The sequence below is a fragment of the Saimiri boliviensis genome, chromosome 1, assembly GCF_048565385.1.
Source record: "Saimiri boliviensis isolate mSaiBol1 chromosome 1, mSaiBol1.pri, whole genome shotgun sequence".
Taxonomy (NCBI): Eukaryota; Metazoa; Chordata; class Mammalia; order Primates; family Cebidae; genus Saimiri; species Saimiri boliviensis.
This window is the reverse complement of record NC_133449.1, coordinates 91025894-91038883: the sequence shown is the minus strand read 5'-3', so window position 1 is coordinate 91038883 and position 12990 is coordinate 91025894. Positions and strand designations below refer to the sequence as shown.

At 48.9% G+C, this 12990-nt stretch overlaps 2 protein-coding genes across 2 annotated transcripts in view; one reads left to right on the top strand and one right to left on the bottom strand.

Moving 5' to 3' along the window:
* SH3RF3 (SH3 domain containing ring finger 3) overlaps window positions 1-12990 on the top strand; it is a 360128-nt gene that overhangs the window by 192466 nt on the left and 154672 nt on the right. The window lies entirely within an intron of this gene.
* On the bottom strand, window positions 11076-11756 carry LOC101042013 (uncharacterized). The gene is given in 6 exon segments (XM_039462178.1): window positions 11076-11128; window positions 11131-11175; window positions 11178-11230; window positions 11232-11325; window positions 11328-11471; window positions 11474-11756. Coding segments are annotated over 6 exon segments (672 nt in total).

Genomic DNA, 12990 nt, shown 5'->3' with positions numbered 1-12990 from the left:
CACCGCGTTGGAAACTCACATGCCTCCTTGATCACTGAAGACACGGTTTTGTTTCTACCTAGGATCATCAGGGTCATACCACTCCCTGCTTCAAAACTGAACACTTCCTGTTCTTGGAGCAGATTCGTCAGGACGTTTTGCAGCATCCTTGGGTGTTACCCATTCCTTGCTCCTGATCTAGAGTTCCAAGGCCTGCACACCTCAGAGGAGCAGCTATGAGGACCGTGGGGTGCAGCCCCTTGCCCGTCCCACACGAGAATGGCTCTTCCTAACATGTTTTCTCGGGTGTTTCTTTATCCTCTCCCCATGCCTCAGTTTCCACATTGAAAACTCTCAATGGCATCTGTCTCCTTCTGAGTCTCTGCTGGGCTCTTCCAGCCCTTCCATGGCCCCCACCCTGGAAAGCCCATGCCCCTTCCCCACACTGCCTCCTCTGCTCCTCTAGTGCCCCCACACTGCTCTGGGCTGGGATACAGCATGGCCCTCGCTCGTCCACGTGTCGCTCAGTTACCTTCTCAGTGACGACATTCTAAAATTTCACCCTGTCCCCACCCCAGTGTTAGTGTCCACTCCCCTGGTTTATGTGTCCCCTTAGCACTTAATCACTTTCTGACATTCTCTAGATTTTACTTACTTGTCTGTTTCATTGCTGTCCCCCTGGCTGGAACATAAACTCCACCTGGGTGGGGACCTCTGAGTGTTTTGTTCACTGCCAAACCCCATGCCAGAACCGCACCCCACAAGTAATGGGCATTCATTCTGATTTGCTGACTAACTGCACAAATATCCTAAAACCACTTCCCACCTTACTTGGCTGTAGAGAGGATAAGAATGAAAGTTAAATAAAACCTGCAGAAATGCTTAGAAAACTTGAAGGCACACAATGAATGTGAAAGATGTATTCCTGAATGAAGCAACTCAACAAAAAAAGACACTGGAGGGCTGGGAATGGGATATGTGGGTGAGACTGATGGCATGATGTCATTGAGACATTTGGGCTGATTTAAGTGACTGGCAACATCTGGGACCCATCAGGAAAAGCTTTAGTGTAGAAGGTGTTCCTCTCCCTACATTTGGAAAATTCAGGCAGGCTGAGTAAGCGCTTCAATATTATAAGAAGTTCAGAATTATTTAATATCTTAGGAAGGTCAAAAATACTACTTTAGAAGGTCCAAAAATTGCCACTTGCCCAGAAGCTGGCCTGCAGGAAAAGGATTCTCCCTCACTGGAGAAGAGGTGCCATGCTGGGAAGGCAGTCTTATTCTCTGGACTAGGTAAAACAACAACCAAAGACCCATGTTTACTTTAAATGAGTTTACAAAGTCACATTTAAGTGTGAAGGCTTCAAGAAGGAATTTCTCACAGATAGAACAGAAAATAACTGGATTGACTCACTAGCATGCAAAATACATTTGGAAGCGAAGCTGCCACCAGTAAATTTCTCCCTCGAGTAACAAAGAAATGTCCTGGTGTGCTAGCATGTGCTGAGGGCTTGCTGTGAGTCCTCGTGTAGCCTGCAGGCTGCTCTTAAAGAAACCAGTCCCTAAGGGAGGGTGATGATGCCTGCCCTGGGCAGTGTTTCCACTGTACTGAGGCACATGCTTTTTGCAGCGACCCAGGAGAGCATTTGTGTGTTTCTCTGCAGTGAGATTATTTGCATTAATAACTTATTTATGAAGTTCACCTTAAGTCTATAAAAGCAACTGCAACATCCAATTTTGTGGTGATTTCTGTTACAAAGTTGGCAAAGCATTTTGTAACTAAATATCTGGAGGTAAGGGTTTCTATAAATCAACATGGAAATGGGATGCCAAGGGACCCTCTCCTGCTGCAGCTGTGTGCAGGGAAGAATCCTGCTCAGTTCCTCCTGTCCCAGGGGAAAGGGCAGTCTGCATCCCTGACAGCCAGATCATCATCTTCTGTGGGCAGCAAATTGCAGAATTAGTGTAAAGCAGGCAAATGCAACATGTACATGAAATAAGCCCAAACCATTAGGTATGCTTAGATTCAGGCTTAACGATTTTTTAATGTATTAACAAATCCTATTTAGTATCCTAAATGTAAATTCAGGGCTTATAGTTTTCACGTTTTTGTGAAAAATGCCTTTCTAGAGAGGGGGTTACGAAGTGGCTCATTGGGTGATTTTTTTCCTGAGATTGGCCACATGATTTAAAGAGTTGTAAAAGCTTCTTGACCTATCTGTATTGAGAGGGAAGAAATTAGGCTCCCTTGGTCCTGGGACCCTCTCCTCTCTCGACAGCGGGGCTGCCCAGAACCGTGGGTGTAGGGTGCATGGGGCTGCTGTTCCCACTGTGGCCCTGCTCCCGTCTGTTCTGTAACTTCTGTGCATCCGAAGCTAGGTCCTTCTGTGCATGATATCTGCAGCACCTTGCATCGTGGCTACCCCCTTGCATGTGGTGAAATGTTTTCCTCAAATGGTGATGAGGGACTGTGCAGGTGAGGGCAAGTGTCCTGGAGGAGCCCCTGGTCATGGGATCACCCTCAGCATTTCCACCCTGCCCAAGAGGTCTGTGGAGCTTCCCTGAGTCTTCAGCACATTTGTTAGGAAGTCCATCATCTGTTGGTGAAAGAATATTCCTTTTTAGGACCTTCTTGAATCATGCTATCAGGCGGATTATCTTGGTGGTCAAATTTGTTTTGCTAAATCCTTTTCTTTTTTTGAGACAGGGTCTCACTCCGTCATCCAGACTGGAGTGCAGTGGCATAATCATAGCTCACTGCAGCCTCAACCTCCTGGGCTCAAGTGATCCTCCCACCTCAGCCTCCCAAGTAGCTGGGACTACAGGCATGCACCACCATGCCTGGCTAATTTTTGTATTTTTTGTAGAGATGGGATTTCACCATGTAACCCAGGCTGGCCTGGAACTCCTGGGTTCAAGTGAGCAGCCTGCTGCGGCCTCGCAAAGTGTTGGGATTACAGGTGTGAGCCACCACACCTGGCCTCCTTCTGTTTTTGACAGAGCTTGCCAGTCTGTGTTGTACCATGTGGAGAACTTCAGTAAACACGCTATGTGCTGCTGTCTCATAGTTTCCCAGTAGGAATTATTTGCCACTAACAGGAGACCACGTTTTGGTACTTGCAGTGTGCTAGGCAGTGTTACAGATGGCTCATCTGTATTAACTCATTCGAATTCACATTTAGATCGCTGTGAGGCAGATTCTTAGCATGCTTGTTTTACAGGTGAGGAAACTGAGGCACAGAGCAGGCAGGACGTGGCAGAACTGAGCTCTTCAGCAAGAAGCTTCATGGCCACCCTCAGAACTCCTCAAGGGCTGGGGACTTGGTTCTAACACACATCTCCTTCTTTTACCATTTGAGACAAATCCTTAAGGAAACTTAATTTTTTTTGCAGGGATGCTCACAGATACTTTATTTTTTCTTACCTCTTTGTATTACACGTGACCCTTGAACAATGTAGGCGTTAGGGCAACAACCCCCGGTGCAGTCAACAATCTGTGTGTAACTTCTTTTTTTTTGAGACGGAGTCTCTCTGTCGCCCAGGCTGGAGTGCAACCTCACTGCAACCTCTGCCTCCTGGGTTCAAGCAATTCTCCTGTCTCAGCTTCCCAAGTAGCTGAGACTACAGGTTTTCACCTCCACATGCAGCTAATTTTTGTATTTTTAGTAGAGATAGCGTTTCACCATGTTGGCCAGGCTGGTCTCGAACTCCTGACCTCAGGTGATCCACCCACCTCAGCCTCCCAAAGTGCATGAGCCACTGCACCCAGTCTTGCATGTAACTTTTGACTCCCCCAAACTCAACTCCTAAGAGCTCACTGTTGACCAGAAGCCTTACTGATAACAATTGGCACATACCTTGAATGAACTATACATTATACACTGTGTTCTTACAATAAAGTGAGCTAGAGAAGAGAAAATGTTATTAAGAAAATTATAAGGAAGAGAAAATACATTTACTCTTCATTAACTGGAAGTGTATCATCATAAAGGTCTTCATCCTCTTCATCTTCACGTTGTGTAGGCTGAGGAGCAGGAGGGGTTGGCCTTGCTGTCTCAGGCAGAGGTAGATGAGGTGGGTGGAGAGGCAGAGGAGGCAGGCACACACAGTGTAACTTTTGTTTTTAAAACTTCACATATAAATAGCCCCTTCTAGTTTGAACTCATGTTGGTTCAGGGTCAACTGTTTTTTCCCGGGGGGGTAACATGAAAATAATGATGGGAACAATGTACACATATTAAGCTGATGTGGTGGTTAGTTTGGGTTGAAATAAGGACCTACGAAGAGTGCTCTGCCTTGAGTCCACTCCTTCACTTCCCTCCTGTCCTCTTGGTCTTCTGAGGCAGCTGGAGATCCAGGTCCCCAGTGTAGGGCCCCGTTGACCCAAGGCCACCCACAAAGGAGGCCCTGGTGAGTGTGCTGCCCAGGGGACCAGTGGAAAGGTGGGAGATGGGGCCCACCAGGCATCAGCTGGGTTCATGCCCTGGGGGGTGCCAGGGTGGGGCTGCAGGGGTTGCAGGTAGTAAGGCCTCTGTTCCGTGGGAATCACAGGAGCACCTTTCAAGGTGCCCAGTGGCTGCTGGGGACTCGCTTACGTACTCCTCTAAGTACACAGTATCAGAACGTGCCTTGGAAAGCCGAAAATGCCAGCTCGCAGCATGGGAGCTGTCTTCCCAGAAAGTGAGGAAGTGAGCCATGTGTCTCCAAACTGGATACATGTGAACAGATCTGGACCCTCCTGTCCTAATGGATGAGCGACCCGTAGCTGTCCTTTTCCTTCCATAATTAAACAGATAATTGTCAGGGCTCCACAGTGCCTTCCCTCGCCTTTTGGGGGAGTGAGGAGGAGGCAAGTGGTTGGAGACTGGTTGCCCTGTTACATGCTCTGTGATGGTGAGGAACTTGCCCACCTTGCTGCATTTTTCTCACTTATAATGACCAAAATTCCTATTTCACAGGCATCCTGTGAGCAATAATCAGGTTATTGGAATTGTCTGGTGGGGAGTAGCAGCAAAATAATGGCTCTGTTACTTTGACGGGGCGATGTATGTAGCCGGCAATGCACAGGCTGAGAGGTCAGACTGCCTGGGTCCAGTCCCACCTCTTGGATCTTGGGCAAGTTACTGAACCTCATTGTGCCCCAATTTCCTGTCTATAAAGTGCAGATTATATAAGGCCGAGCTCACAGGGTTGCTGTAAGGATCCTGTGGGTCTTGCAGGTAGAGGTAGGAGCAGCAGGCATAGAGGATAGGAAGGAGCGAGGTCGGGATGACAGCTCCACTGGAACCCAAAGAGGTGCATACCTCAACCCCGAGAGCAAGAGAGGGTCTACACCCAAGGGCTATGCTTTGGTTCTTTGTTGAATTTCCTTATTCAGGGAATGTGTGCAGATGCTGGAGGGGCAGTTCTCAGCTCTCTCATCTGACTTGCTGCAGTGCATGGGGAGGGGTCACCACTGACCACTTTCTACACTTAGAAGCATCTGCCTTTCCTGGCCCCAGCACCCAGGGTCCTAGAACATCTGTTTGCCTCAGCAAGCAGTCAGTGATCGTTGCGTTTATAGCTCCTTCTTCATTAAGAAACACGAAGCTCCTTACATATCATCAGTTTTATTCTGTTGACATACTAAGAAGCATGGAAGGGCAGATTTTATTATTACCGGTTTATGGGAAAATTAAGCTCAAGGTACTTCATCAGAAGGCACGTCGTAAGGCCATCGCAGATGACCTAACTGCAGCTTTGACACTGGAAGTGCTGCTCTTGAATGTAACACACTGCGTTCACAGAGGCTCTGCAGCTTCCCTGCTTGACGTTCGGTTCCAGGGTTTAGCAGACTTTTTCTGTAAAGGGCCGAATAGCTAATGTTTTTGGCTTTGCCGCCCATATGGTCTCCCCGATGCAGCCACTCAACAGAGATAATTAAATGATTGGGTGTGACTGTGTCCCAATAGAGCTTGATTTATGAAGACTGGAGGCAGGATGCATCGGCCCCAGGGGTTTACCAGTTCCTGATCTATGCTAATGTTAGACATTTTCACCTTCTAGTTCTCCCTGGTGTCAGATGTACGTGGACAGGCTTTTTGAGCGTGTGTGTGTGTCACACCCGCCCCCTCTACATGCTCTCTGTATGTGCCCTTTTCTGTGCAGCATATGGAAGTGGGGCCCAGGGACCTGAACGGGCATTCTGGGCTCTAAACAAGACTACCAAGCCCATGATTAAAACTTTTCCAGGTAATTCTTGTTATCTCATGTTTTCATGTTTGTCTGAATAGAATTTATCTCACTTTCTGGCCGGGCATGGTGGCTCACACCTGCAGTCCCAGCACTTTGGGAGGCCGAGGCGGGCAGATCACCTGAGGTCAGGAGTTCAAGACCAGACTGGCCAATATGGTGAAACCCTGTCTCTACTAAAAATACAAAAAAAAGTAGCTGGGCTTGGTGGCGGGCATCTCTAATCCCAGCTACTTGGGAGGCTGAGGCAGGAGAATTGCTTGAACCCGGGTGGTGGAGGTTGCAGTGAGCTGAGATCATGTCATTGTACTTCAGCCTGGGCAACAAGAGTGAAACTCCAGCTCAAAAATAATAATAATAATAATAATCTCAGTTCCCTTTATGAACTAGGTGTCACAGAGCTTGCTTTACATTCGGGTGGGTTCATGAAATAAAGCACAGAAAAATGGGAGCAGCAGGAATATCTGACTGGAGGCAGCCCCCTGAGAACTTGGGTCATAGAGGCAGGGGGTGAGAGAAAAGAGTCCCTGGCTAGTGAGCAGGAGCTGAGATCCAGAAAGGGAGGTGGGGTCCTGGGGGTTTGAGGTTGTGTCTGAACAAACAAGGTAAGCCTGTGTGGAACAGGAGGCCCTGCCAAACCGAAAACCTCATTTTGTTCACTTTTGAAGTCTTTCCATTCTGTATGGAAACCTTCCATGCAGAATGGTAGTGTTAAGGGAAGAGGCACAGGCTCCTGCCATGGGGTTCCTTCTTGCTGGCAGGCTCTGGACTGCCTGGAGCAGTTTGGGAACCTCCGTGTCTGGAGCAAAGCCGCTCCTCCCACGTCCATCCCCATGCCCCACGCGGACCATGTGCGCTGTCAGATTCTTCCTCTCTCAGCGAGAGATGGCAGGCTGTCATCTTGGCATGGGGACACTCCGGATGTGCACATTTTAATTTCAGTGAAAAGAAAGCACACACCATTCCATGCCCTTATGGTCTTCTTCATGGCCTCCAGCTCACCTTTTATTGATGGCTGGCCAGGGAACTGACTACCAAAATGCATGGAGCACCAGACAAACAGGCCACAACAAAGTCTGGGAAAAGTAAAAACAGGAAGACAACAAGAAAAGTAAATTTGCTTTTAAATCCTCTCTAATCTTGCGGAAACATGAAACTGCTACAGGCAGCTCTTGTCTGTAGACGATTTATATCTTCACAGTTGGATCCCATGCAACAGCCTAGCGGTGGCCTCGTCACCCCATATTTGAAGGGAGAGTTGTATTTTTCTCTGTTTGCCTTACTTCCATCATACTGTAGTTGTTGTAAAGGCTGCAGGGCCACTGGTGGTGACCTTCAAGAAGGGATGTGCCTTCCTGTGCTCGGTAGCCTGGGATCTAGAGTCTGGCACATTGCAGCAGTTTCAGCAATTCTTGGATGAATGTATGTGCAAACATGGGAAAGGAAGAAACTGTCAGAAGAAAAGAGGGGAAGAAACAAAAAGTTAGGACCTGACAAGCAGCTTTGAATGAGAAAAGGGGATGAAGGAAATTGAAATATAATTTTCTGTAAAATGAGAACCTGGGAACCTCTGGTAGCAGTGTGATACAGTAACAAACTTCTTCATCGCAGATTAAATCTATAAACTGGAAGATGGGATTCACTCTGGTAAATACATTATTTAAAATAAGGTAAGGCCAAGAGTCATGCCTTTTCTAAATCTGACAGTGTCTGAGTTTAAAGTGCTATTCGAAGATGGCAGCGTATTAATGACAATCCTCAACAGTGCTATGAAAGTCAATGCCTTGGCTTGAAAAATGCTTGTGAGCTAAAGAAATTGTAAGCACACCTGAAACTTCCTGAGTGAGTCAAGATATAGGCTAAGTTGCAAATGAGATCTCAAAATGTGTTGGCTCAGATGAGATCAAGTTTCCTTTTCCTTATTTCATGGTCCAGGGGTATATTCTGCAAGGTCATCCCTAGACCCAGGTTCCTTCCCCCTTTGCTCTAAGCATAATCTTTGATGGAAAAACTGGCCGACCCTCCCATATCTACCATGCAGCCCATGGGAAGGCAGATTTCCTTATGCATGCTATTATAAAACATGCTCCAGAATGTGCCGGAATCACTTTCACTTGCATCGTGTGGACAGAAATGTGGACAGCTAACCAGGGCTGCCTGCAGGCAACGCTGAAAAATGAAGGCTTCCACTGGAAGCTTGACCCCAGTTGAAACTTGGAATATTCTGACAGACAAAAGAAGCAGACAGTGGGTATTGGGGGGGTCATCAGCTGTGCCTGCCACATTCTCAGACGCTGCAGTGCTTTGTATGCGATTAGGATCTTGCCCTTCAGAGCTTGTGGACAAATGTGTTCATCTTCCTGCCACTTTTCAGCCAGCCACATGATGTGCTATACTAGAAACTGTAAGTGAGCAGGACTAGTGTCCATCTGTAACGCTAGGCCTTTGCGTAGGCTGAAGTGCTAGCTGGAATGCCCCAGTCCTTATCAGCCACCCCTGGGATTTCCCCCGTTCCTCCAGGCCCAGTTGCTATTAGCAGCAGCATCTTGGGCCACATGGACTGTGAAACTCATATTTTGAGAAAAATAATGGACCAGATAGAGGCTGTGAGTCAAGGCTCCAGTCCCAGGGGACTGGTTTGCTAGTCTGTGTGTGCATTTGTTCAGTAGATATATTGAGCGTACGATCTGTGTCAGGCCAGCAGTGGGGTATCCAACAGTGAGCAAAACAGGTGAGAATCTGTCCTGATGGGCTGATCGTAGAGGGGCCCCTCCCTTGAAAGCAGGTAGTGAGAGCCGTGACAAGTGCTCTCCTGGAAAGATTGCATCCTGGCCGGGCATGGTAGCTCACGCCTGTAATTCCAGCACTTTAGGAGGTCAAGGCAGGTGGATCATGAAGTCAGGAGATCGATACCATCCTGGCTAACATGGTCAAACCCCATCTCTACTAAAAATAGAAAAATTAGCCAGGCGTGGTGGCATGTGCCTATAGTCCCAGTTACTCAGGAGGTTGAGGCAGGAGAATCACTTAAACCCAGGAGGTGGAGGTTGCAATGAGCAGAGATAGTACCACTGCACTCCAGCCTGGGAGACAGAGTGAGACTCTGGTCTTAAAAAAAAAAAAAGAGAAAAAAGATTGCGTCCTTAGAGTCTTAAACACAGGGAGCCATTGCTCCATGTTCTCCACCCCAGCTTGCTGGAAGGTCTGGACTAGGAGGCCAGTTGGAGTCGTGCCCTCCCCACACTGCAGGCCAGCACTGGCACCAGCCCTTGCTCAGGGAGATGATGTGCCTGAGAGCTCCACCCAGGGGTGTCAGGAGCACATTCATCAGAGCCTGCTGCCACGTGCCTGATGCCCATAGAAGCCGGAGATGGCGCCATTGTGCCCACGTGAGCGCTCTCTCCACGGGTAGGACATTAAGCCCAGAAGAAGATGTGTGTGCCACATCTGAGTAATGAGCCATGAAATTGACATTATAAGTTTTAATTATTATTAATGCCTTGCAGGGGCGGCTGGTGTTAATTGTCCTGTAGGCATCCCAGATGGGTTTTCCCTTTTCCTTTTATTTCTTTTTCTTAATGTCTTGAGCCCAAATAATGGCGGCTTAGTGACAATGTTTGAATGAAATTCTTCTAAAGGAGAGCACGCCGCAGTGTGAGAAGTTCTCGCAAACACGTCTGTGGGCAGAAAGCAAATAGGCTCTGGAGCAGCTGCCCACCCTCCTGAGTGGGTGTGGAGGCTGGGACATAGAGGCCTCCGGGTTGCTGCTGTGTAATCGGCAGAAGTCTTTTCTCCCCCATAATAGCATCTGCCTGCCCTAGGCCCCTTCCATGCACTAATTAGTTAATCTTATAAAGGGCTTTGAAGATGAAAGACTCTGGAGGTGCCAAGTGTCACCCATCTGAGCATTTTCTGATGAGATCCAGTTTCTGGCTGCTTCTGCTCCTCCAAATAAACCGCCTCTCAGCACCTTCCTTGACTTCTTCTTTTTTTTTTTTTTTTCCTTTTTTCCCTCAGAAATGTGTCCTGCATCTTAAAAAGGTTCATTTCCCCTCTTGGTTTTGCTCTGTCAAATCTGAGTCTGACAGTCTGAGATGGGGGTATGGGGGGGCTCTCTTGCCTTCTCCTTCTGCCTTTTCTGCCCCCTACCCTTCCCTACCTCCTCTCCTCCTGGCTCTGGTATCCACCCCAGCAAACAGGCCCCACCTGGACTCTACATGCTCTCACAGCTTGCTTACTCCACGGGTTATGCTGTCAGGGCCAGCCTCGAGGCCAGCAGGTGGTGGGTTGGGGCCAGCAGGTGCGTTACCACCTATGGCATGGTGGCCAGGGGTGCAGTCCCCAGGGCTGCCTCTGCTTCTGCCCTGCTCCTGCCCTGGCTTCTTTTTTTTCCTCTTAGACATAGGATCTTGCTTTGTCACCCAGGTTGGAGTACAGGGGTACAATCATTGCTGACTAAAGCCTCAAACTCCCAAGCTCACTCAGTCTTCCTGCCTCAGCCTCCCGATAGCTGAGACTACAGGTACTTGCCACCATTCCTGGCTATTAAAAAAATTTTTTTTAGGGATGAGGTCTCAGTATGTTGCCCAGCTAGCCTTAAACTCCTGGCCTCAAGTGATTTTCTAGCCTTGGCCTCCCAAAGTGCTAAGATTACAGGTGGGAGCCACCACGCCCAGCCCCAGATCCCTCTTTTCTAACTTTCCCCCCTGCATACCCATCCAGGCCTAACTCAGGACTAACCTGAGTGCCTTCAAATTCACAGCATATAGAAGGGATCTACTATGCAGGGGGAGTACTCCTGGGTCCTGGGGTCATCAGGGTGAACAGCACAGTCCCCTCCTGGGGGCCTTGGTGGCATAGAGGCTAAGGAATTAGGAAGGTGGCTGATGGAGTTAGGGTGGCTGGTGGGTGGCTGATGGAATTAGGAGGGCACAGGTGGTGATTGGGAAGCAGTGTGGGTTCAGAGGGAGGGAGAAGGGCAGAGGAGGTAGCATGAGCTCTGTCTGCCAAGTCCTGCAGGCTCCAGAAGCACATTCTCGTGACTGAAGACACTGTCTGCCATGGCTTGGCAGGTGTGCTGAGGCCAGCTTAGGGGACCTTGGCTGGGGTACCTAGGGGTTGGATCCCCTGAGGTCAGCAGGCAGCCACTGAAGCTCATAAGCAGCAGGTGTGTGAGCTCAGCCCTGCATTTGGGCACCCAGCCCACAATGGGCCGATGGGCCAGGAGGCCACTGAAGGAGGTTTGTCCTGGGTGCAGGAGAGATGGAAGGTAAAGCAGTGGGAGTGGGAAGGTGCATGGCCCTCTGGGTGAGAGCTCAGAAGTGGAGTCGGCAGGAGGAGTGCCCAGGCCAAGGGAAAGGGCAGGCACAGGGATAACTGAAAGTCCTTGCTGATCAGCTGGGTGGGGATTCCATGGCCACAGCAAGGAATGCAAGAGGTAGGGCTGGAGGGACAGATGATGGCCTTTATGAATTTGTGGACAACCAGCAGAGCCATCAAGCAGGCATCTGGGTTCACATCAAGTTCCCTGATCAGAAGGGACATCACAGGCACAGGTTGATTTCAGAGCCACTAGCACAGAGGCAGGTCGAGCTGGGGTCCACGACAGTGAAGGGGGTGTCAGGGAGGCCTATAGGCCACAGAGCTAATGCCAGTGAGGCCACAGTCCCTCTGGAGAATTCATGAAAGGCAGAATCCCCCTGCGACTCAGGAGTGTGTGCCTCGAAGAGCGCCTCTGTCCTGGGTGGTGGCCTACAGCCAGGCTGCCTGGTGGGAGATGCCTCAGTCTCCCTGGCCCTACACCCCAGCTTTCCCTGCCACACCGCATAAGTAGGGGCTGCAATTACACAACGTGGGTGTAAGTGATGTCTTCAGGTGGCCTTTATGTCAACCAGTCTAGAGAAGGCTGATGTTGGGGAGCCCGGAGAGGGAACACAGTGTCCCCTTCTCCCAGGGGGACTTCGGGGAGATGTGTGTGCTCAAGTAGCATGAGCCAGCCACAGAAGGGAGTGCAGCATTGGGGGCAGGTACACAGCTGGCCCTTCCTGCCCACCGTGGTTACCAATGGTAGCAAAAGTCACCAGACAGCCACCAAGTCTATAGCTCCTATAACACTGCTTTTAAGCTTCGCCCTTGTGATTTGGGAATGAAAGGAAATGGAGTCATTCCCTGACAAAGCAAAGATTTTTTGTGTGCATCTTATTGAGCCCAGTTTTTCAATTTCACAGCATGTTCTTTTCTTACCGTCCCTTTAAAACCGCTTTCCTTGATGCATATCGAAGTGTCTCCATGTTGCTGATAGTGAAAATACTCCCATCATGAAAATAACTGTTATATTTAACTTTTAAAGTATTCGTAGTCTAAGTTCTATTAGAACAAGGAACCTTACTCTGTCTTTTTGTAAATTTAACCAAACAGGCTGGGCCAGGGTTTCTTAACTTGGTGATGCTCTGGGCTGAGTCATTCTTTGTGGCAGGGACTGCCCAGGCTTTGCAGGGTGTTTGGCAGTGTCCCTGGCCTTTACTTGTTAGATGTCAGTAGCACCCCACCTTCCGGATGTGAAGCCAAAAAATTTCTTCAGGCAAAATTGTCCCAAATTGAGATTCCCTGGCTGGGGGCTGAGTGACCCCTGCGTGGCAGTGGAATTATTCTGATGGCTTGCAGCCAACTGCCCCTTCCAGTTTTTTCTGATCACAGTGCTTGTCTTGCAAATTACCCCTTGCCTCCGCTCTCTAAAATTGGGGCTCATTACACTCTATTGTGCTTGCACTACAAAGAG